At 39.8% G+C, this 22,173-nt stretch overlaps 1 protein-coding gene across 1 annotated transcript in view; it reads right to left on the bottom strand.

The window, feature by feature from the left end:
- Nucleotides 1-22,173, bottom strand: part of jupb (junction plakoglobin b) — a 201,485-nt gene that overhangs the window by 9,277 nt on the left and 170,035 nt on the right. The window contains exons 13-15 of the mRNA XM_032537551.1: nt 18,708-18,858; nt 14,352-14,473; nt 12,991-13,030 (exon numbers count right to left, since the gene is read on the bottom strand). Coding sequence (XP_032393442.1) covers nt 12,991-13,030; nt 14,352-14,473; nt 18,708-18,858 — 313 coding nt within the window. The remainder of the gene's footprint in view (nt 1-12,990; nt 13,031-14,351; nt 14,474-18,707; nt 18,859-22,173) is intronic.

The following is a 22,173-nucleotide window of genomic DNA, read 5'->3' as shown; positions in this document are numbered from 1 at the left end:
GTGCTACTGGTCTCAGTCCTTGTTTGGACTTCTTTGTGTCTCGTTAGTGCTTTCTCTTGTTGGTCTTGCCTATCCTTTCCCTCCTGCGTCTCTAGTCTAATCTGTTCCTCCTTGCACTTCCTGCTCCTTTCCCCATCTCCTCTTCTGTCTCCTTTTTCGGCGCTCCCTCTCCTCTGTCCTCTCTCGCTCCCTCCTTCTCAGTCCCTCCCTCCTTTCCAGTCCTCTCTCGCTCCCTGTTTCTTCCTTTCGGTCCTGCTTGTTCCCCTCAATCCCTCGTTGGCCTCTTCCTTGTTCCCAGGTCTGGCTTACTTTGTGGCTCCCCTATGCCCTTGTCCCCCGTGCTCCGGGTTTTCCTTCTGTCCTTGTTCTCCGTCCCTGGCCCCTCTCTTCCAGTGTCTTCGCCCTTACTGGGGTGTTTTTTGTTCTCTTTTGGTGTTTTGTGTTGGGGGTTTTTGACAATTGGTATCTGTCTTTGGGGGGGGGGTTTCTGTTGTGGGTTGGGGTTTTTGTTTGGGGTTATTTTCCCATTTGACCTCCCTGTGTCTTCGTCCCGGTTTTCTCCCTAGTTGGGGTCATAGATCCTGTCTTATGTTTCCCTGTGTGTGTTTGTTATGCTGCTGCTTATTTTGGCGGTCAGCTTCCTGTCTTGTCTTGTCTGTCTAGTCTAGCTTTACTTTGTTTGTCTGATTGTCTTGCCCCGCCCTAATGTGATCCCACTGACGTCTCACCTGTTCCCGTTACCTCAGTTACTCTGTATTTAACCCCGTGTTCCTTTGTCTCTGTCGGATCATCTGTTTGTTCGCCGTCAGCACGTCGCTTTGTCCAGTGTCCCTGATTTGTTTGTTTCCTTGGTCCTGGTGATTATACGTTTTGCCTTTTTTTTGGATGTTTGCTTTTTGCCTTGTATTCTGGGTGGTTGTTTTGTGAGGCTTACTTTGTGTTTTTTGGACAATAAACCCTGGTTACTACCCGCCTGCTGCCTGTGTCTCTCTCTGCATTTGGGTCCAATCCCCACTCCCCAAACAGCCATTCTGTCACTTCGACCAAACAAGTAGTGAGAGCGCAAAGTTTATGTGGCTCAGTGGGCTTGAAGGAGCAGTACAGTTAAAGATCATCTGCATACAGATGATAGGACACATCACTGAACTTCTGGATGACCCTGCTCAGAGGAAGTAAGTACAGCAGGAACAAAATAGGTCCCAAGACCGATCCCTGCGGCACACCCCACAAAAGCTCTGCAGAATCAGACACAACATTTCCCACTGACAAACTAAAAGTTCTGCCAACCAAGTAAGAGGTGAACCATTCCAAAACGCAACCCGATATTCCAACAAAGTGTTGGAGTCTACTTATCAGGATGCCATGGTCCACTGTATCAAACGCCGATGACAGATCCAACAAAACCAGCACAGAACATTTGCCGGTGTCAGCTGCCATCATAATATCACTAAAAACCTTCAACAGGGCTGTTTCAGTGGAGTGGAACTCACGATACCCAGATTGAAAAGTGTCATAAATGTCATTTGCCTGCAAAAATGATCTAAGTTGGGTACAGACTACTTTTTCCAGGACTTTGGCCAAGAAAGGGGTCTTGGATATTGGCCGAAAATTCTTGGGTTCGGAAGAGTCCAGTCCCGCTTTCTTTAACCGTGGCTCCACAATGGCATGTTTGAAAAAACAAGGAAACACACCACTGGTCAAAGACATGTTAAACAATTTAGCAATATAAGGCCCAATCGAGTCGAAAACCCTCACAAACAGTTTAAATGGAAGAACTTCTAAGGTACAAGAGGACGGTTTCATTTTTTCCACGATGGTTGAGATGCCTTCCACAGTGACAGGCTCAAATGAGGCCCAGCTTTGAGAGGGGGGTTCCAAATACTGGGAACCATGGCACGGAGGCAAGCTGTCCTTTATGACTCTGACCTTATCAATGAAGAAAACCAGAAACTCATCACAATAATTGTAGGTTATAAGGATACAGCAGCGGGTGACAAGAGAGCTGATAGTGTAAATAGCACTTTAGGATTTCTCTTATTTGGGCAATCAGACAATTAAAATAACTTGCCTGGCTCCTCTATCTATTATTCATAGACATATTAGGTCTCTTAAATGCAGCCTATGGACTTCAGTTTTGTAGACTTCCATAAACGTTCAGTCTGGCGGCATGTTTCCTCACGAGGACATAATTCATCATTTATCCAAGGACAACCATTTTCCCGTGGTGCCTTCCTAGCCTTAACTGGTGCTACTTGATTCAAGATATCGCCATTGGCTATTAAAAGAAGTCATAAAACAGTCAGTTTCAGTGAGATTATTAAAAAGGGAAGGTTCAAACTTATCACAGAAAAGCACAGCTGTTGCCTCTGTGATAATTCTCCTCTTTGCCTTAGTAAATACAGGCCGAGCTTCAAATGGCACCATCAAATCAAAGAAAACACAGTAATGGTCACTAAGAAGCACATCCTCCACACACACATTGGTAATTTGCAGGCCCAATGCAAAAACCAGGTCTAACGTGTGACCCTTGTTGTGTGTGGGACCTGACACATATTGTGTAAAGTTAAGCGCCTCTGTCAGAGATATAAGATCTCTTGCTGGGATAGAAGTAACATCATCAATGTGAAAATTAAAATCACCCACAATCAAGACCTTTTCCAATCTAATTATAGATGATAAAAATTCAGTGAAATCCTGTAAAAAAGTCCCAGCAGGGCCAGGAGGGCGATAGATCAAAATAGCATAAAATGTGTCTGAGGAACCAACTTCCATCATGAGGGCTTCAAAAGAGGTGGTGTGGCTTGTTTTTGGCAGTCTGCATGTGTACCAGTCACGGTGCACAGCGGCCAGTCCTCCTCCACGACGGCAGGGACGAGGCTTACCTCTAAGGCACTGCTGTCTTGCCTGTTAACCTCACATTCAGAACAGAATGGATTTCAGCCTGGTGCATTTCAAACACAGCTGATTGTAATTTCAGGTGAAAGCCTAAGCCGGTGTTTTAGACTTGTTAGTGACAGTATATCATTTACACAGGGAAAGCTCAAAAAGACCTTTTTTTGGAAATGGACCAAGGACGACAGGTTGGACCTAGAAGAACTGTAATTTCCGATGAAATCAGAGCTTTTTATTAAAGACCATGTTGTGAATCATGTTCTCTCATTGAGAGAGGCAGGGTTGAGGGAAGAACCTAATCTGCAAAGACTATAGCGAGGCTACAGGTGAGGAACACAGAAGGGGGGTGTGTGCTTCATGATAAATGACAGAAAAAGATCTACTACATTTAACTTTTATCAGTTTCTATGCGACCCTCCTATCTTCCCCGTGAATTCTCACAAATATTTATGACTGTTGTCTATGTACATCCAAGAGCAGATATAAACATAACAGCAGATACTGTTTTTAATACCACCCAAGAATTAGATGGAATCCCACCAGATGCACCCACGTTTACAATAGTGGACATTGATAACGGCACCCTCAAAAAATATGTTATATATATATAAAATATTATGCTATGGCTCCATCCCCAAGGCATACTCATTGAGTGCCAGGGCCACCCTGGGTGGATCAGATCACAACAGTTTTTCTAAGATCCACCAATAAACAGGTTTTAAAAAGGGGACTGGGGAAAAGCAGATCCAGGTGTGGGATGAGGACAGTGTAGAGACGTTGAAAGGATGCCTGGAGTGTACATCCTGGACCATTTTTGAGGAGGCTATCTCGGGCTACATAGATTTTTGTGTGAGTGTGGTCATTCCAACGAAGACCATCAAGGTGTACCCTAACAATAAAATCGTGGATGAAGAAAGAACTAAAGGACATACTAAATGAGAAAAAGAGAGTCTTTGCTTCAGGAAGCTTACAGACAAGGACAAGGTTAAGTGGCTGTGGGGAATTCAAAAGCAGCATGGACTGGTATAAAGATGGCCAATTGATTATGATCATTGAGCATTTTGACCATCAAGGAGGAGATGGTCCAGCGAGTGTTAGGGTTGGACTAGCGTACTGAAGAGACCGGGGCCAGATAACAATAGAGACAGAGTCCATTTAAGTAGAATGTTATGCTCCCTATTCCAATGCTCAATGGACACCCAGGTGGTTCCATTGATTTAGAAAACAGCAGTTATGACCCCCCTTCCCAAAGTCTCCCATCCATCCTCATCCAAGGATTATAGGCCCATCGCCCTCACCTCTCTTTTAGTTAAATCACTTTAACGATCATTAAAATACACATAATTGACTCCTGAAGACATGCTCTTGACCCTCTATTTGCCTACAGATTTGTTTGGGGGACGGACAATGCCATTGTAGTTCTTTTAAAAGATCTGTATACAAACCTGGAGGGTTGTAAAACACAGACTTTTTATTAGCATTCAATACAGTCCACCCACAAATTCTAACAAATAGACTTAGAGACACCTATGACAGTAGTGTCTAGTCATCTATATATATTGTACACTGACTGTTGTTGCAGGATATATAATTGAATTTGCAAATGATACTGCTGTGATTAGTTTAATGGAACAAGGTAACACTGAACGTGGTCCGGTGTTGCATGAATTTGCTGACTGGTGTGCATGCGCAAGATGTTTGCCCATGCGCATGATGGATCGTGCAGGTAACACTGTTGAAATTTACAACTATACTTTGATTTCTTTGAGGGAACACTGGCTTCACCTGCCTTTGTTATCAGCTTTCTTTCAGGTCTGAACTTTCTGCGAAGCTTGCGCAGAGATCAACAGGGTTATACTGTCTGTTGCCAGGTTGAGGTGTCAAAAGGGTTGAAAATTGTATATGGTGTGTGGATTGTGTGAATAGGATGTGTTTTGTAAAAGATCTAGCAACTAGTCAACATTACACAAACATATTGGTCCGATTATTTATAGAGGAGTTTGGGCCATGCACAGGGAGTTTCCAGGGAGAAATAACAAACCGGGAAGGGTCCGGGAGATAAAAAACGGGAGAAACCCGGGAAAAAATGGAGTGTTGGCAGGTATGAGGGAGGCTAATATGCATGCTCGTCGTCCTCATCAGGGTCTCAACCTGACTGCAATTTGTCGGCGTAACTGACTTGAATGGGCAAATTCTCACATTTAATGGCGTCTGGCACTTTGGAGAGGTGTTCTATTCACAGATGAATCCCGGTTTACACTGTACAGTACAGGGTAAGGGTCAGCGGGTGGCCAATGTCAACACTGTAGATCAAGTGACCCATGGTGGCAGTAGGGTTGGGGTTAGGGTTAGGCGTATGTTGTGGACAACGAACACAGCTGCATTTAATCGATTGCATTATGAATGCACAGAGATACCGAGACGAGATCCTGAGGCCCATTGTTGTGCCATTCATCCACAACCATCAGCTCATGTTGTACACCATGTGTACACAATTCCTGGAAGCTGAAAACATCCCAGTTCTTGCGTGGCCAGCATACTCACCAGACATGCCACCCATTGAGCATGTTTGGGATGCTCTGGATCGGCGTATACGACAGCGTGTTCCAGGTCCTGCCAATTGAGCAACTTCGTTTAATGCTTTTTTTTTTTCTGACTGGTTTTTGGACCTCCCGCCCCCAAATACAGTAAAACTGCACAATGGTTCCTGTTGCAATAAACATGCCCATCAGATTTGTGAACAATATTTGAGAGAAATAAGGCTGTTGTGTGGAAAAAGTCTTAGACTTCAACTCATAAAAATTGGGGACAAAAACAAAAGTTTTGCGGTTATGATTTTATTCAGTTTAGATATCCTAAGGTCAGAACCAAACAAGCAAAAAACTCATTAATTTCCATGGGAATAACCCAATTAAATAAGAGGTGGGGAAGAGTATGCCCGGAGGAGAAATATTTGTAACGTATTGTGCAGTAGTTTTTTTTTATTTATGGTGTTGTAGATGTCTGGTTCAATGTATGTACTGTACAGCAAATTGCGTTTCTGGAACATTACAATTTTCTAACTCTTAGATCTATAATTGCATCTGTTATGTGAATTTTCCACTGAACAGGTGGAAACAGGTGAGAGTTGCATCCTAACAGTAAATGATAACAATACAGTGTGATGAGCCAGGTCATGGCAACAGGAATTGATTTCTGTATTGCAGCAGTTTTTGCTGTAAATACATTTTTACAATAGGACTCAAAGGCTAAGAAAGATATTTTCAGATGTGCAAGGAAAATGCTATTGTTGACATTGTAGTTGCCAACTGGGCCACTGTGGAGGTTCCTGGGCAAAAGCGGGGGAATATCACCATGTGTGCTACAATGAGTAGTGTGTTCTCAACACACTACTCATTGGCTAGTACAAATAAAGACTTCTAGCTTTCCTCTCAGCTTGTACCAGCAGAACAAGAGGAACCAGAGAGACACCCCTTAGTGTTTGTGATGGTCTGTGATAATGATGCAGATTTGTGGTTGTGTACCTGCCTTTTAAAGAGGTTTTATCTGCTTGGAGGTGGAAATTATGTGTATGCTTACCACCCACATGACCAAATATCCCGATTCGAAGCTATGATTGCTGGATGTGGGGAAACGAGTTGTTCCCTCGGAACATGACAAAAGAAAACATCCGATGTGACGTTGATGATGGCCTAATGCTGGAGAAGCCTTTCCCCAAGAAGCATACTCCGCTCCCTGGCTTGAAAGTCCCTTGTTTTAACCCCCACCAATCCCCCCCAACATGCAAATTCCAGTACTTTTTGTACACATTGTTTGTGAGAACAGGCAAAAAAAAATAATAGGCCTAAGGATGAATGTGTGGAAGTTGAACGGAGGAGTGAAAAAGTGAGTTTCATTGGGCTGCGATAACTGCAATATGAAATCAGCACATTCAACTGACCTACATTACAACTACTGACGACTGAGTGGTTGTGTGTGTGTGTGTGTGTGTGTGTGTGTGTGTGTGTGCGTGCACTGCCGTAGTGGATTATGCGTCTGGAAAGCAATAATTAAAGATGGTTAGATGGAAGGATTTGCAGGGAAGTATTTACACAGAGGAAATGAGAGAAGAAGAACAATTTAGTGGAGGGGAGAACTGTCCTTGGCTTTGATAATTTCTTCTCTTTCTCCTTAGTTCAGAGTTCTTTCCTTAACTTCTCCTTTCTACTTATCCCATCTTTCCACCTGCTAACATCGTTTTTCAGTTCCTCACCTCATTTATTGTCTTCCCATTTCTTCCTGCTGTGTCCTCAATTACCTATGTTTTGCTAATAAAAGGTTTAGAATTGGGTTTGGTAGTTTAAAGCCTGGCATAAACTTTCCGTATTGCCATATTTTACTGATATGAAACCATATTGGTGCATACTGCTGTATAGTTGATACATAAAAGCTTATATTTACTATTTAAACAATCACTAGCCCTTCATCCAAAGACAATATCGAATGTGTGTTATTCTTGTAAATGTCCTTTAATATTGGGTATCTGCAGATACTAAGTCTGATCTGTTGCTCATATTTACCAGAATATTGAATACATATGTATTTGGTACATTGAAAAAACAGCTGTAGCTGAGAAAAGACCTAAAAAACATTTAAAAAAAAGATATTATTGAGATATTGTGAAGAACAGGTTAACAGTAAAAAAGCCGTTATGTAATCGGTTTAAAGCTGACGGTGAAGGTGACACCATCATATTTTTATGCTGATCTTTGCTAATTTTTGCAAATCTGTGCACTTTGCCAACCTCAGAGTCTAATCCCAGAGTCAATCAGCTGTGCACACAAATATATTTTTCACACACTATTAATTCAATATTTACGTACATATAAGTACCAGATCAGACTTAGTATTATATTAGCAGATATCCAATATTAAAGGACTCGGATTACAAAATCGCTAATATTTACAAAAAGCTTTATGAAATATCTTTATGTTCTGACCCCGCTCTCTTTTCAACAAAGGGTGGAAAGCACACTGAGTTATCAATCTTGAGAATTTTTCTTTTTCGTTTTTCTTTAACCCTTGTGAATGAAATTTTTGTTTTTCTGAATCAAAATTCAAAACCTTTTACCAAGGTTATGATCGTTTGTTTGACCCTTTTGTGTCTTTCCCCTTATGATTTTGTCACTTTATCAACGTTTGTCAACTTTTTCTGAGTCTTTTGAAAATTTTGAGTGTTTTTCCCCAAATTTTTAAAGCTTTTTTTTTGTCACTTTTTTGACATTTGTTACTTTTTTCGACATCTTTTCACTTTTTTGTCAGTTTTATTGACATCTTTTTTTTTTTTTTTACACTTTAAAAGTTCTTTTACCAATTGTTTTTTCTCCAAGTACTATAAAATTTACAAAAAAACACAAATTCGACAAAAGTAGTGAACTGATTATTAATTTAACTTGGGAGGAGCGTTTTTGATCCACGTTACCTTTTTGGAACATCTGTTTGAAAGAAACCCAAATATCTGATATAGAAAGTTTGTGGAAAGGGGTCAAATTTGACCCGAAGACCACAGGAAGGTTAAACCAAGAGCATCATCTAGTGGAGTCAACAGATACAACTCCGGGCTCATGGAGCTTCCTTTGGACACCATCAATGGGACTATTTTGTGTCCTTACAAATCTGATCGACGCGGAGTTCACCAAGGTTCCATTCTTGGTCCACCCCTCTTCAACATCTATGTGCTCCCATCAGGTCACCCACTTACTATAATTATGCAGACGACACACAGATCAACATGAACCCAGAGGATTATGAATCAACTAAGTCACAAAATAAGCGTATTGAACGAATTAGCGATTGGATATCCCATCGTTTTCTTATGAAAAAACTTGGACAATTATATTTGGTGTCAAGAATGAAGGCTCAGATGTTAGTGCTCATCTTGAAACCCTAATGTTTCGGATCTTGGTGTTGTTCTGGACTGCATTTTTAAAATCCACATGAACAGAATTACAAAATCAGCCTTCTGCCGTCTCAACGCAAGACTTAAAGAAACACTTGGGATCTGCCGCAAGCCTGTGTTCTTTCAAATCAACAACTTTTCTGATTGACATTTCTTTTCCCGACCTTAGAGACCTCAATGCTTTTCAAGTCTTTTACATTTACTGTTTGTTTGTGTCTGTTTTATTTTCATGATTGTTGAATTTCATGTTCTATTTGCTTTGTATGTGTATGCTTATGTAATGCACTTGTGTCTGAGTTGTGTTGTCATCTTTTACATCTCTAGTATTGCAAATTTATGATAAAATACCAATGCACTTTGATGTTTTAGATATGCTACAACATCTACTAGATGATATACAACTTTCACATTGCGATTTGTCTCCCCTTCAAATCTGCTCACCAAATCTGTCTTTAAAGTTCAGGTTCAGGTTACTTTAGTGGTACCCGTGGGTAAACTAGGTCTACAGTCTAAGAGGCAGGAAATCCTTAAAACTCTGTAGACCACCACATTACACTCAACACACCAAACATTAAAATTTGTAATAGAGACAGTAGGAAGACTTAGGAATTCCCTATTCAGAGGGTGTAGGTTGTCTAAGATGGCCCTAGCTATCCACTGTAGTTATCAGCATACAGGGATGGGGGGGGGGGTGTGTGCAGCTGGGGCTCCCCAGTCAACTTACTTGAACATCTTACAATTTGATTTAGGCCATTCTTGTGCTTAACTGAAACACACCCAAACCATTACATTATGAAAGATATGATGGATTCCATAAAGGCATGATAAAATCATAATGGTCTTGTCTATATGAAGCTGGTTCAGGTTTCTCAAGCAGTATAGATGCAGTTGTCATTTTATACAGAAAGCTTCACAATTCGTCGATAATTGTCCTTAGATATCTATAGGATTCTACATGATCCACTAGTTAGTCATTTATAGTTATGGTCTCATATCCTGGAGTTTTACCAAAGTCAATGTACACATTCTTTGTTTTGGATATGTTCAATTGAAGGTGTGACTCCCACCATAGGACAAAGTCTTCATAAGATCACGCACCAGCAAATAAGATGGAAATTGTTTGTACCTGCGTCTATCACTTGGCTTGGTATGTGTTGGAGCCCATGTGGGCCAAAAACAAAAGAGGAAATGAAAAACAGTACATATTTATTTTAGTTTAAAGGTAGGGTAGGGTCATATCTATTGCTGCAAATATGAGTTCTTATGTTGATACCCGAGTGGATCTTCTCTGTCAGCTCTGATCACGCGGTGTATTATCCTGAAGCAGAAAACTGTTTTGAGACAGAGAATGTAAACTGTGAAGTGAAGGAAAAATAACATGCTTCCTTTTTTTCATCGCATGTGACCTGATTAATTGGTGGAGCATTAAGCTGCTGCCAGCGTTCAAGTTGGCTCTCTGTTTGGGACTGTTCAATTTGTTGGATCGGGTCACCAACCTCCACATATTAAATGTACATTTCGGTCTTTTCACCCTGAACTCTGCTCTCATATTCATATGTGTCTAAGTGACAGATATGAACAAAAAAATCTATGAAATTGGTCCAATTTTAAGTAAGGTTAAGCACAATCACCAAACCCACCAGATAATAATGATCACTGCTTTTGGCGTGTGCGGGGCGGCGTGTGTCCGCCAGACTCCATGTGGGTGATAATGGAGGTCAAAGGGTGGCTGTGGTTCTGTGGTAGAGCGGCTGCCTGCCAATTGGAAGGCTGGTGGTTCAATCCCTGGCACTGCCGTCCCATGAAGAAGTGTCCTTGGGCAAGACACTGAACCCTTGATTGCCCCTGATGCTGTGCCATTGGAGTGTAAATGTGTGTGAGTGGTTTTTATGATGAGCAGGTGGCCCCTTGAACGGCAGCATCGGCCACAGTGTATGAATGTGTGTGAATGGTGAATGGTTCCTGTAAGATGTAAAATCGCTTTGAGTAGTTATTAGAACTAGAAAAGTGCTATATAAACACAGCACATTTCAGATCTAGCTTGTTTTTGGTAATGCCCATCAGGTTTGGTTAAGTTCTGATTGGGTCCAAAAGTTATGTCAGATACACATTATTGTCAGTAGACTAAATATCCTTTAGTATGAACGGGATTGGTTGGAGTTCAAAAGGACACCGGTGACAACGCTGTCAATAACTGTCAATGTTCACGTCATTTCATCTTTTGATTTGTGTACACGGGCACGTTTGTCTTGTTTTTTTTCGTGACGGTCAGCATGTCTTTTGTAATGTATTTCAATGGGAAGCGTCTTTGGTGGTCACGGCACGATTTAATGTTATTATTTCGGTCTCGTTGCCAGGGAAGCTGGAATGCTTTTAAAATTACAACGCAACATCTATCAACATTTAATTAGATGTTATCATGGTATTCCTTTCTTTATTTAAATGATATTATTTCGGTCTTATTACCAGGGAAATATTACAGTATGCTGTAAGACGGAATATGAGCCGAGCTGGGCGCATGCAACGCCCATTTCCCAAAATGCAATGCAGGCTTTCATGTGAGAGACTATAGTAATAGAGTATAATTTGTGGTATCTTCACAGTAATTAGTAAACATAAATCATAATTTCATTAACTGTAGACAGTAGAATAACTGTTAACCTAAGTTTAATTAAATAGCAATTTACTTTTTGTTAATTATGGTTATTATTAAGTGTTACCAAACGGCAATATGAAATTAAAAAAGACTATTGCAAGAAACTAGTATGTGTTATTGTGTCCGTATATCATAGTTGATCATCATCCTTGAATTTTTTATGATTAGCCTGTACTTCACTTCTGATGTTGATTCCTCTTTTTCTTTCTCTCTCAGTACGACATCTAATCATCCATCCCTCCTGCTTCCTTTCCATAACACCTTTCACACACACACACACACACACACACACACACACACACACACACACACACACACACACACACACACACACACACACACACACACACACACCCCTATGGTGCAGCAGCAGCTTCATTGCCCAAGTCTATTATGTTAACTACAGGGAGTCGTGTGTGTGTGTGTGTGTGTGTGTGTGTGTGTGTGTTTTGTTTGTTGCTGTTATTTCTGTTATTTTGCTTTCAATTGAATTATTCATCTTTTAGTATTTTGTTTGAATATGTTTTGGGCTTGTTTTGTTATTATTTTTATATATTTTATTGCCAGTCTTCCATCCCGACGACAATATTTTTGTACATTTCATCCTCTTCTTTTAACCCTCATGTTGTCCTCGGGTCAAATTGAGCCTTTTTATTTTTTATTTTTAATATCAGGAACTTGGCTTTCTTTCAACCAGATTGCCTGAAAAATAACACGGATGCCATGCAATGTCCTTCAGGCAAAATTAATAATTACTTTCACAGAATTTTGGTTGATTTATTGAATTTTACGGCATTTTTAAAAAAGTGACCAAAACCTGAGAATAAACGACAAATAAAGAAACAAAAAGCGCTGAAAATTTAGGTTAATTTGCTATGAATTTCTTTTTTTTAGAAAGCATAGAAAAAAAAAGCAAAAACATCGGAAAAAGTGCCAAAAGATGATGGCTGATGGGAAGACAACACAAGGGTTAAAACACAACAGGGTATTTTCATTTAAAAATAAAACATATTTACAACACAAAACTATGTCCAATGTTTTTTTAATTGTAATATTTATTTGACATATCCTTGGCCTGTTATGTTAATCCCTTCCAAATGGTTCTTAAGACTACAACTGGGCTGTAGGTTTTGTAGTTCAACAAGACAAGATGTTAGTTGTGGTTCCTTTCATCTTTACGTCCATAAAAAGTCTTTGTTTTGGACATCAGTTGCAGTGATGATGAGGATGAATATCCTAATAATAACACATTTTATTATAGGGCACCTTTATCTAAAAAAAAACTAGAGAACATCTTGTGATGGGCTAGTAACAACCGCAAAATCTAATAAAATAAGTGCTGAAGAAATGTCCCTGTTTGATGGCCTTATCCACTACATCAGCGAGAGTGACAGTCATGAGTCTTGTTGAAGTATTTAAGATGTTTTAACATGTTAAATATGTGTCTTTGTAGTTGTATTACCAGTGTTTTTGGGAGTATTCCCCTGTAATTCAAAGTACTTACCATCAGCTAGGTATGTAGGCTCCAAAGGAACTGCATGTGCCTGTTGGGGAACAGACAGAGACAGCTTTTATTTTGAAAAATGGAGACCTTTGAATAAATTTGCCTCTGAAAACGAGTCTTTCTGGAGATTTTGGAAATTGTCGTTTGCACGAAAACTGAGAAAACCCATAGAAAGTTGAAGAAAATACAGGGGGCATATGTACACACCCCCTTATGTTAAAATACAGGGGCATAAGAATACACCCCCTATGTTAAAATACAGGGGCATAAGTATACACCCCCATGTTAAAATACAGGGGGCATAAGTATACACCCCCCTATATTAAAATTCAAGGGGCATGAGTATACAACCCCCTATGTTAAAATACAGGGGGCATGAGTATACACCCCCCTATGTTGAAATCCAGGGGTCATAAGTTACACCCCCCTATGTTAAAATACAGGGGGCATGAGTATACCCCCCCTATGTTAACATCCAGGGGTCATAAGTATACACCCCCCTATATTAAATCCAGGGGGCATAAGTATACACCCCCATGTTAAAATACAGGGGGCATAAGTATAACACCCCCCTATGTTAAAATACAGGGGGCATAAGTATACACCCCCCTATGTTAAATACAGGGACATAAGTATACACCCCCCATGTTAAATACAGGGGCATAAGTATACCCCCATGTTAAAATCAGGGGCCTATATCACCCCCCCTATGTTAAAATACAGGGGCATAAGTATCACCCCCCTATGTTAAAATACAGGGGCATAGTATACACCCCCCTATGTTAATTCCCATGAGGGGAGGCACATTTTTATTTTTAAAGGCCAGTTTTTCATGGATCAGGATACTATCATCCTGATAAAGTTCCCTTGGCTTTTGGAATTAAAACAGCCCCCTCCCCCCCCCCCCCTCCCCACACATCATCACATACCCTTCACCATACATAGAGATAGGCATGGGGAACTTTCCATAAATCATCTCTCAATGCAAATCAAACCAGATATTAGTCTAACTGAAATAAAACCATGCATCCAACCTAGGATTGTGGGGGTATATGTTATGTGGGGGGGGGGGGGTTATCAGCGTGTTTTTGTTTTTTTGGATTATTTTAGTTTTTTATGTGTGTATATGTGTCCGTGTACATATGCATATACAGTATGTTTAAAAAAAAGAAAGAAGGTAAATTGTATCTGTGAATGGAAGTATTGTATATTTCCAATAGAAATATTTTGGAAATCTTTTTTTAATTTAAGTTGGACTTTAAGCTAAACACATTTATGATTCTTAAAGGTACAGTTCAAGTAATAAGACAACTTTAGCAGCGCCTTCTCAGGGTGTCAGCGTTAACCTTTGGTGTCCTTACCATTTCCCAGGCGGCGGGGTCGTGTTTGAAGAGCGAGTGTGTGAGCTCCACCGACACTCTCTTCCTGTAGTCTGAACTCTTATCTTCCGAAATTCGGAAGAGCACTGCTGCTGCGTAGGTGGCTGCAGGGAGAGTCAAGAGGCCAAAGCATGAATATTCACCCCAAACATGAATATTCACCCCAAACATGAATATTCACCCAAAACATGAATATTCACTTCATGCAACAATTCGCAATTGTGTCATAAGAATTGTTAGAAATTGTTTTCTCAATATGTTTTGTGAAAGAGGGGCAGATTATGTAATGCCAGGATCAGACCCATGACATACATGAGGGTTTACCTCGTGGAATATTAACTTAGTCGAGTTATTTTTATTTATCTGCTGCATACATATGCTTAGCCTTTATTAGTGTAAGAAGAATAGTGGTTATATAAAATTGCCAAGGTGTATTGTTCATGCAGTGTTCTAGAACCAACTTCACACACACATACTGTACACACCCACAAGTGGAAAAGAAAACTTATTTGGATCAAAGATTCAGCAGTGGAGTGAAGGTTTATGAATTTATATGGATGCTCCATAATCACACCGGCCATGTCAGGCAAAATTCTAAAGCCAACATAACCCTGCCACTATTTTTATATTCAAGATTCAATATTTCTTTATTGTCATATCACAGTACACTGTAGTATGAAATTACGTGCACAGCCTAACCCTCCTGTTGTCCTCGGGTCAGATTTGACCCATTTTCAAAACGTTTCTATTTCAGAAATTTGGGTTTCTTTCAAAGAAATTGTCCCCCAAAAAATAACATGACTGTTCTGTACGTTCTTCACAAGTAATATAAATTATCAGTTCACGACATTCATTTAATTTAGGTGGGTTTTTTTAAGATTTGTTTTTATAAAAGAATGTTGTGACAAAAATTTGGGGAAAAAAATCTGAAAATAATCTGAAAAAAAAAATCTGAAAAATGTGACACAAACACAGGGAAAAGCGGTAAAAGTGTCTTTAGGTTTTAATTTTAAATTTTGACCCAGAAAAACTAAAAGTTGGTAGCATTGTTGACGGGAAGACAACACAAGGGTTAAAAGAATACAGCACAGAAACAATTAAAAACACAGTGGATAAGTTATCAATTATATGAATTAAATAAATAAATGCTTATATGGGTGTGCAGAGCATGTAGAGTGATAAATATAAATATATAAGATCTAAAATAACTTCCCAACTGCTACTCTAAAATGTAATCATCTGTTATCACCTGCTTCATTCCAAGGATGGATGAGACAACACATATCCAGTGTGTCACTCAGGAAATATAGGACAATTCTGATGTAGGATTTTAAAATTAAAGGATTAAATGTACAAGTATAGCTATATTTAAAGTCTTTTTCAGGCTGTTAAACCATATTTTTTGTCTTTTCAGGCTACTCTAAAAATATATCCCCTGTTAAGTCCAGCTTCATTCCAACTCTGGGTGAGACAACACATATCCAGTGTGTCACTCAGGAAATATAGGACAATTCTGATGTAGATGTAAAATTAAAGGCTTAAATGTACAGGTATAGCTATATTTAAGCTTTCGGCTTTTAAAGCCATATTTTTGTCTTTTTCAGGCTACTCTAAATATATATCCTCCGTTAAGCCAGCTTCATTCCAACTCTGGGTGAGACAACACATATCCAGTGTGTCCTCAGGAAAATAGGACATTCTGATGTAGGATGTTAAAATTAAAGGCTTAATGTACAGGTAAGCTATATTTAAAGCATTTTTCAGGCTGTTAAAGCCATATTTTTTGTCTTTTTCAGGCTACTCTAAATATTATCCTCCTGTTAAGCCCTCTTCATTCCAACTCTGGGTGAGACAACACATATCCAGTGTGTCACTCAAATATAGGACAATTCTGATGTAGGTGTTAAAATTAAAGGCTTAAATGTACAGTATAGCTATATTTAAAGCATTTTTCAGGCTGTTAAGCCATATTTTTTGTCTTTTTCAGGCTACTCTAAATATATCCTCCTGTTAGCCAGCTTCATTCCAACTCTGGGTGAGACAACACATATCCAGTTGTGTCCTCAGGAAAATAGGACAATTCTGATGTAGGATGTTAAAATTAAAGGCTAAATGTACAGGTAAGCTATATTTAAAGTATTTTTCAGGCTGTTAAAGCCATATTTTTTGTCTTTTTCAGGCTCTCTAAATAATATCCTCCTGTTAAGCCAGCTTCATTCCAACTCTGGGTGAGACAACACATATCCAGTGTGTCACCGCAGGAAATATAGGACTTCTGATGTAGGTTTAAATAAAGCTTAAATGTACAGGTATAGCTATATTTAAAGTATTTTTCAGGCTGTTAAAGCCTATTTTGTTGTCTTTTTCAGGCTACTCTAAATTAATATCCCCTGTTAAGCCACCTTCATTCCAACTCTGGTGAGACAACACAATCAGTGTGTCACTCAGGAAATATAGGACAATTCTGATGTAGGATGTAAAATTAAAGGCTTAAATGTACAGGTTAGCTATATTTAAAGCTTTTTCAGGCTGTTAAAGCCATATTTTTTGTCTTTTTCAGGCTACTCTAAATATATATCCTCCTGTTAAGCCAGCTTCATTCCAACTCTGGGTGAGACAACACATATCCAGTGTGTCACTCAGGAAATATAGGACAATTCTGATGTAGGATGTTAAAATTAAAGGCTTAAATGTACAGGTATAGCTATATTTAAAGCATTTTTCAGGCTGTTAAAGCCATATTTTTTGTCTTTTTCAGGCTACTCTAAATATATATCCTCCTGTTAAGCCAGCTTCATTCCAACTCTGGGTGAGACAACACATATCCAGTGTGTCACTCAGGAAATATAGGACAATTCTGATGTAGGATGTTAAAATTAAAGGCTTAAATGTACAGGTATAGCTATATTTAAAGTATTTTTCAGGCTGTTAAAGCCATATTTTTTGTCTTTTTCAGGCTACTCTAAATATATATCCTCCTGTTAAGCCAGCTTCATTCCAACTCTGGGTGAGACAACACATATCCAGTGTGTCACTCAGGAAATATAGGACAATTCTGATGTAGGATGTTAAAATTAAAGGCTTAAATGTACAGGTATAGCTATATTTAAAGTATTTTTCAGGCTGTTAAAGCCTATTTTTGTCTTTTTCAGGCTACTCTAATATTAATCCCCTGTTTAAGCCAGCTTCATTCCAACTCTGGTGAGACAACACATATCCAGTGTGTCACTCAGGAAATATAGGACAATTCTGATGTAGATGTTAAATTAAAGGCTTAAATGTACAGGTATAGCTATATTTAAAGCATTTTTCAGGCTGTTAAAGCCATATTTTTGTCTTTTTCAGCTCCTATATATATCTCCTCCTGTTAAGCAGCTCATTCCAACTCTGGTGAGACAACACTATCCATGTGTTCACTCAGGAATATAGGACATTCTGATGTAGGATGTTAAAATTAAAGGCTTAAATGTACAGGTATAGCTAATTTAAAGTATTTTCAGGCTGTTAAGCCATATTTTTGTCTTTTTCAGGCTACTCTAAATATATTCCTCCTTTTAAGCCGCTTCATCCAACTCTGGGTGAGACAACACATATCCGTGTGTCACTCAGGAAATAGGCAATTCTGATGTAGTGTTAAAATTAAAGGCTTAAATGTACAGGTATAGCTATATTTAAATTATTTTTCAGGCTGTTAAAGCCATATTTTTTGTCTTTTTCAGGCTACTCTAAATATATACCCTCCTGTTAGCCAGCTTCATTCCAACTCTGGGTGAACAAAACATATCCAGTTGTCACTCAGGAAATATAGGACAATTCTGATGTAGGATGTTAAAATTAAGGCTTAAATGTACAGTATAGCTAAATTTAGTATTTTTCAGGCTGTTTAAGCCATATTTGGTGTCTTTTTCAGGCTACTCTAAATATGTATCCTCCTGTTAAGCCAGCTTCACTCCAACTCTGGGTGAGACAACACATATCCAGTGTGTCACTCAGGAAATATTGGACAATTCTGATGTAGGATTTTAAAATGAAAGGCTTAAATGTCTAAGTAAAGCTATGTTTGAAATATTTTGTAGCCATATTTTTAGTCTTTTTCAGGCTAGTCTAAAAATCAATCCTCCTGTTAAACCAGCTATATAGTATAAATATCTGTATTTAAAGTAAAATAGTGCGGTAGAGAATAAGATGCAGTCAGAACAGATACTAAATTAAAAAAATACATGCTTCTTGTACATTATGATTTGTTTCTGTTAAACTTCCTCATCATATTAGGCGTGTTAGCCTGAAACATGCTAACATGGCAGTATCTAGTTGGTGGTGGAGATGTGAGAGCCGTACCGATTCCCTCGTTGTTGGAGTGCAGCAGCTCCATGAGCGGCGCCGACGCCCCCTCGGCATCGATGAGCTCCGCGGACTGCTTGTCCAGGGCCAGCTCGCACAGGACGCCCGCCGATACCCGCTTCACGTTCTCCACGTACGAGTACAACAGCTGGACACACACAAACACAAACACATAGCCAAATGTACGCTGTAAATGGAAACCCTGCAGTTAAGCATTTCATATATCCTTCATATAATTACTCAGGGTGTATGACTTTTGAATGTCTCTTTGTGCGTCCTCCCTGAAGGAGAAGACGAGTCTTAGTCTTTGCATTTTTCTGGTATGCTACTCTTAGTTTAAAACGGAAAAACACATCAGCAATGGCAAAGCAGCAAAATCAGTGGGATTCAGCAGATGAAACCAACTGAACTGTACATGAATAGACATGTGCTCGAAAAAGGCCGAATCCATCATGTCTGATAGTTTTCACCCCCCCACGCATGCAGAATTTAAGCCCTCTAGTTCCTGCTTCAGTACTCTGAAATTTCAGTTAGTACTCTGAAGTACAACTCTGTACCACATGAGGCACACTTAAACTTTCAACATTGTGGTATTAATTTATCCATTTGGTGTGAGCCTGTATTTTTAATCAATGTTGTGTTCTGGTTTTCGTTTTTTTTTTAATCCTGTTTCCTTTCCCTTCTGTGTGTTCCTTCCCGGTCTTGTCTTGTGTTCTGCTTGTTCTGTTTCCTGTTTTATTTTGAAGTCTGTTTTTTGTCTCGTCTTGCCTCTTGATCTGCTTCCTGTATTTTCCCGCTCTTGTGATTACCTGATGTTTCCTACCTGATTCCCTGCCCTCTTGTCACCTGCCTCTCGTTACCTCATTACCTCGAGTATATTATGTCTGTGCTTCCCTTGTCTCTTGTCAGATCCTTTTGTCTTGTCAACTTGTCCAGTCTGCCTGCCGTCCCGTGGGTTTTTGTCCTAGATCTTCCCCATGAGTTTTTCCCCTGTCCCAGTCTTCCTGTTTTGCTTTGCCTCCCCCCTCAGACCTGTTTGTGGACCTTGCTTTTGGACCTGTTGGATTTTTGTCATTTTGGGTTTTGCCTGTTCTGTTTGCTCCCTGTGCTTTCTCCCTGGACTGTGTTTACCTGCTCCTCCTGCCTCCCTGTGCTCTGCTTTTGGGTCCTCAATCCTGGCTCACTGTCACATGTTATGTACTGTATGCCAACTTCTTTGCTACTGCAGCTGAACTTATCACCCCTAGGGGACAAATAAAGGTCTTGGACGTTTCCTCCAAGGACAAAGGCCACAAAGTCTAACAGAAATCAGTTGTCCAGAGCTATATTTATCATTGCAGATCCCCGGTCTAAAGACCCAGGTTGTTCTTTTCCAGCTAAGATAAAACGACCGGTAGAGAACTTTGACATAGGCTGACCAGACGTTCCCGTTTTTGGTGACTTGTCCTCGGTTTTCACTGTGACTGACAGACCCGAAATTGGAATGAACGAAAGGAAAACATTGACCAAACGTAGCCGATAGTCGCTCAAGGGTCAGCGCTGCTCTGAGATGTTTTAGAAAGCCGTATTTTACGATGCTAAAATTAGTGATTATTTACATGGAGTCTGGTGGGTTTAGCGAACACACTTTTATGTTTTAAAAAAGGAACTTAATCTTTAACAGAAAAGTTGACCGCCATAGAAATCCTTTCAATAAAGTTGTCAGACACTTAGAATATTAATCTGAGTCTGTCAGTAGCAAAACGAGAACTTTTATGAACGTTAATATAACTGGACAATTATCCTATTAACTTATGTTTGCGGTTGTTTATCTGCTGCCGACTGCAGCGATCTCATTTAATACTGGGTCAATGTCAGTAGTTTTTATTGTAGGTCTAGTGTCCCCGTTTTGACGTGTTTTGGAGGTATATACGGATTTTGTCTGAGAAATCTGGTCACCTTACTTTGACACGCAATGGGCAGATTCCGAAAGACGTAAAAGCTCCAACTGCCTGGGACGATTAATAGTTATACTAAGATTAGACTGTTTTCCAGACAAAGGTATTCTTTTCTCTGGGGGGACAGGATGTAAGGCAGAAGACTACTGTTGTAAGACGTTTGTCACACTGTTGCTGATGTACATGTGTGAAAGCTGTTCTTGTCACTTGGTTATTCTCTGCAGAATAATTCAAACTTGACCGAAGCCCAAACCTTGATTCAGTTGTGCAGCCTGGCTTTATTTCGTCTCAACCAAGTCACACTTCCAACATTTTCTCTCTCGCTGGACAGAAACTTCCACAACAACGTATGTACATTATACAGTATTCTAATGCCTCTCAGTTACACCTTCCATTGACGTACATAGTCTGTAGGTGTGGCGGACTTGGCTGTGCAACACAACCTGTTTCTATGTGTTCTGAACGTCCACACAACTGTGGACCACTTCACACAACTGAGTCCAAAGTGTCCTGTGGTAGGTCGGCTGTACATTTCAGTCATTGAATTATTTTCATCTGCAAGGTGACAGTTGATCAGTTGCGTCATTACATGCACTCCATAGTAAAAAACGAAGTCCCTCACCTTTTACTTTCTGTGTGTTCTCCGTTCTCACACTCCGGAAAGAAAAAACAACTTGGAGCTAGCAAGCTACATGCTAAAAATTAAAGATTTTTGAAGAAAAGGCCTGCTTTTTGGGGATGGACTGTAAACAGCATTTCCTCTCTACTGGGACGTTTTGGGAATGATTAGTAGGGATAGCTGTGGACGAAGTACATAAGAAGCTACTCTTTTCACGTCTGTGTCTGATTCGGTTGCATTTTTCATACAAAAAAGGGTCTTAACACACAAAATATGAGCTAAGTTTTTCATGCCTGCAGTGTTATATTTCATGTAGTTTTGATTTGGGTGTTTTCAGTGCTCATTTACATTTAAAAGGGTTGAAAATGTCATGAAATAACGGCTAGTGAAGATGCTGAATGTCTCGTAGCTTTTGGAAAACCACTAGCCACGGTGGAGGGTGAGCAAAAAAGTTCATGTCCAGGCTCACGTTACTGGAGCTTAGCGTCACCCAAGATGACTGTGATTGGTTTTAATAAATGCAAACAACCCATCCCAGAAGGCATCTGTGGTGTAGCGGGTTCTATGCGAGACTAGGACGGTGCTGACATGTCCCGACCAAAATCAAAAGGGCTGCTGAATTGTTCTTACCGATATTCTTTCGATCTCAATCGGTCTTGTCAGTTTAACTCCACACAGATTTGTGTTTTTTTTTGTTGCAAAAATTGGGGAAAAAAGCAAGACATAGGGGACCCGGCAACTTTGTTGCTAGACTAAGTGACTTCTGAGACCCCCCTTAGCGAGGTCTTTCTCTCTTGTGCCAAAGCAGTCATCTCTCTCTTGTGTTCTGCGACTGAGAAGCAGGAGGGAAGATAGATGGACAGAAAGACACGCAACAATAGGACCACTAACCCCCCCCCCCCCCCCC

The sequence above is a fragment of the Etheostoma spectabile genome, chromosome 15 (assembly GCF_008692095.1).
Source record: "Etheostoma spectabile isolate EspeVRDwgs_2016 chromosome 15, UIUC_Espe_1.0, whole genome shotgun sequence".
In the NCBI taxonomy this organism is placed as follows: Eukaryota; Metazoa; Chordata; class Actinopteri; order Perciformes; family Percidae; genus Etheostoma; species Etheostoma spectabile.
Note: the sequence above shows the minus strand (reverse complement) of the source record. Positions and strands in the feature narration are given on the sequence as shown.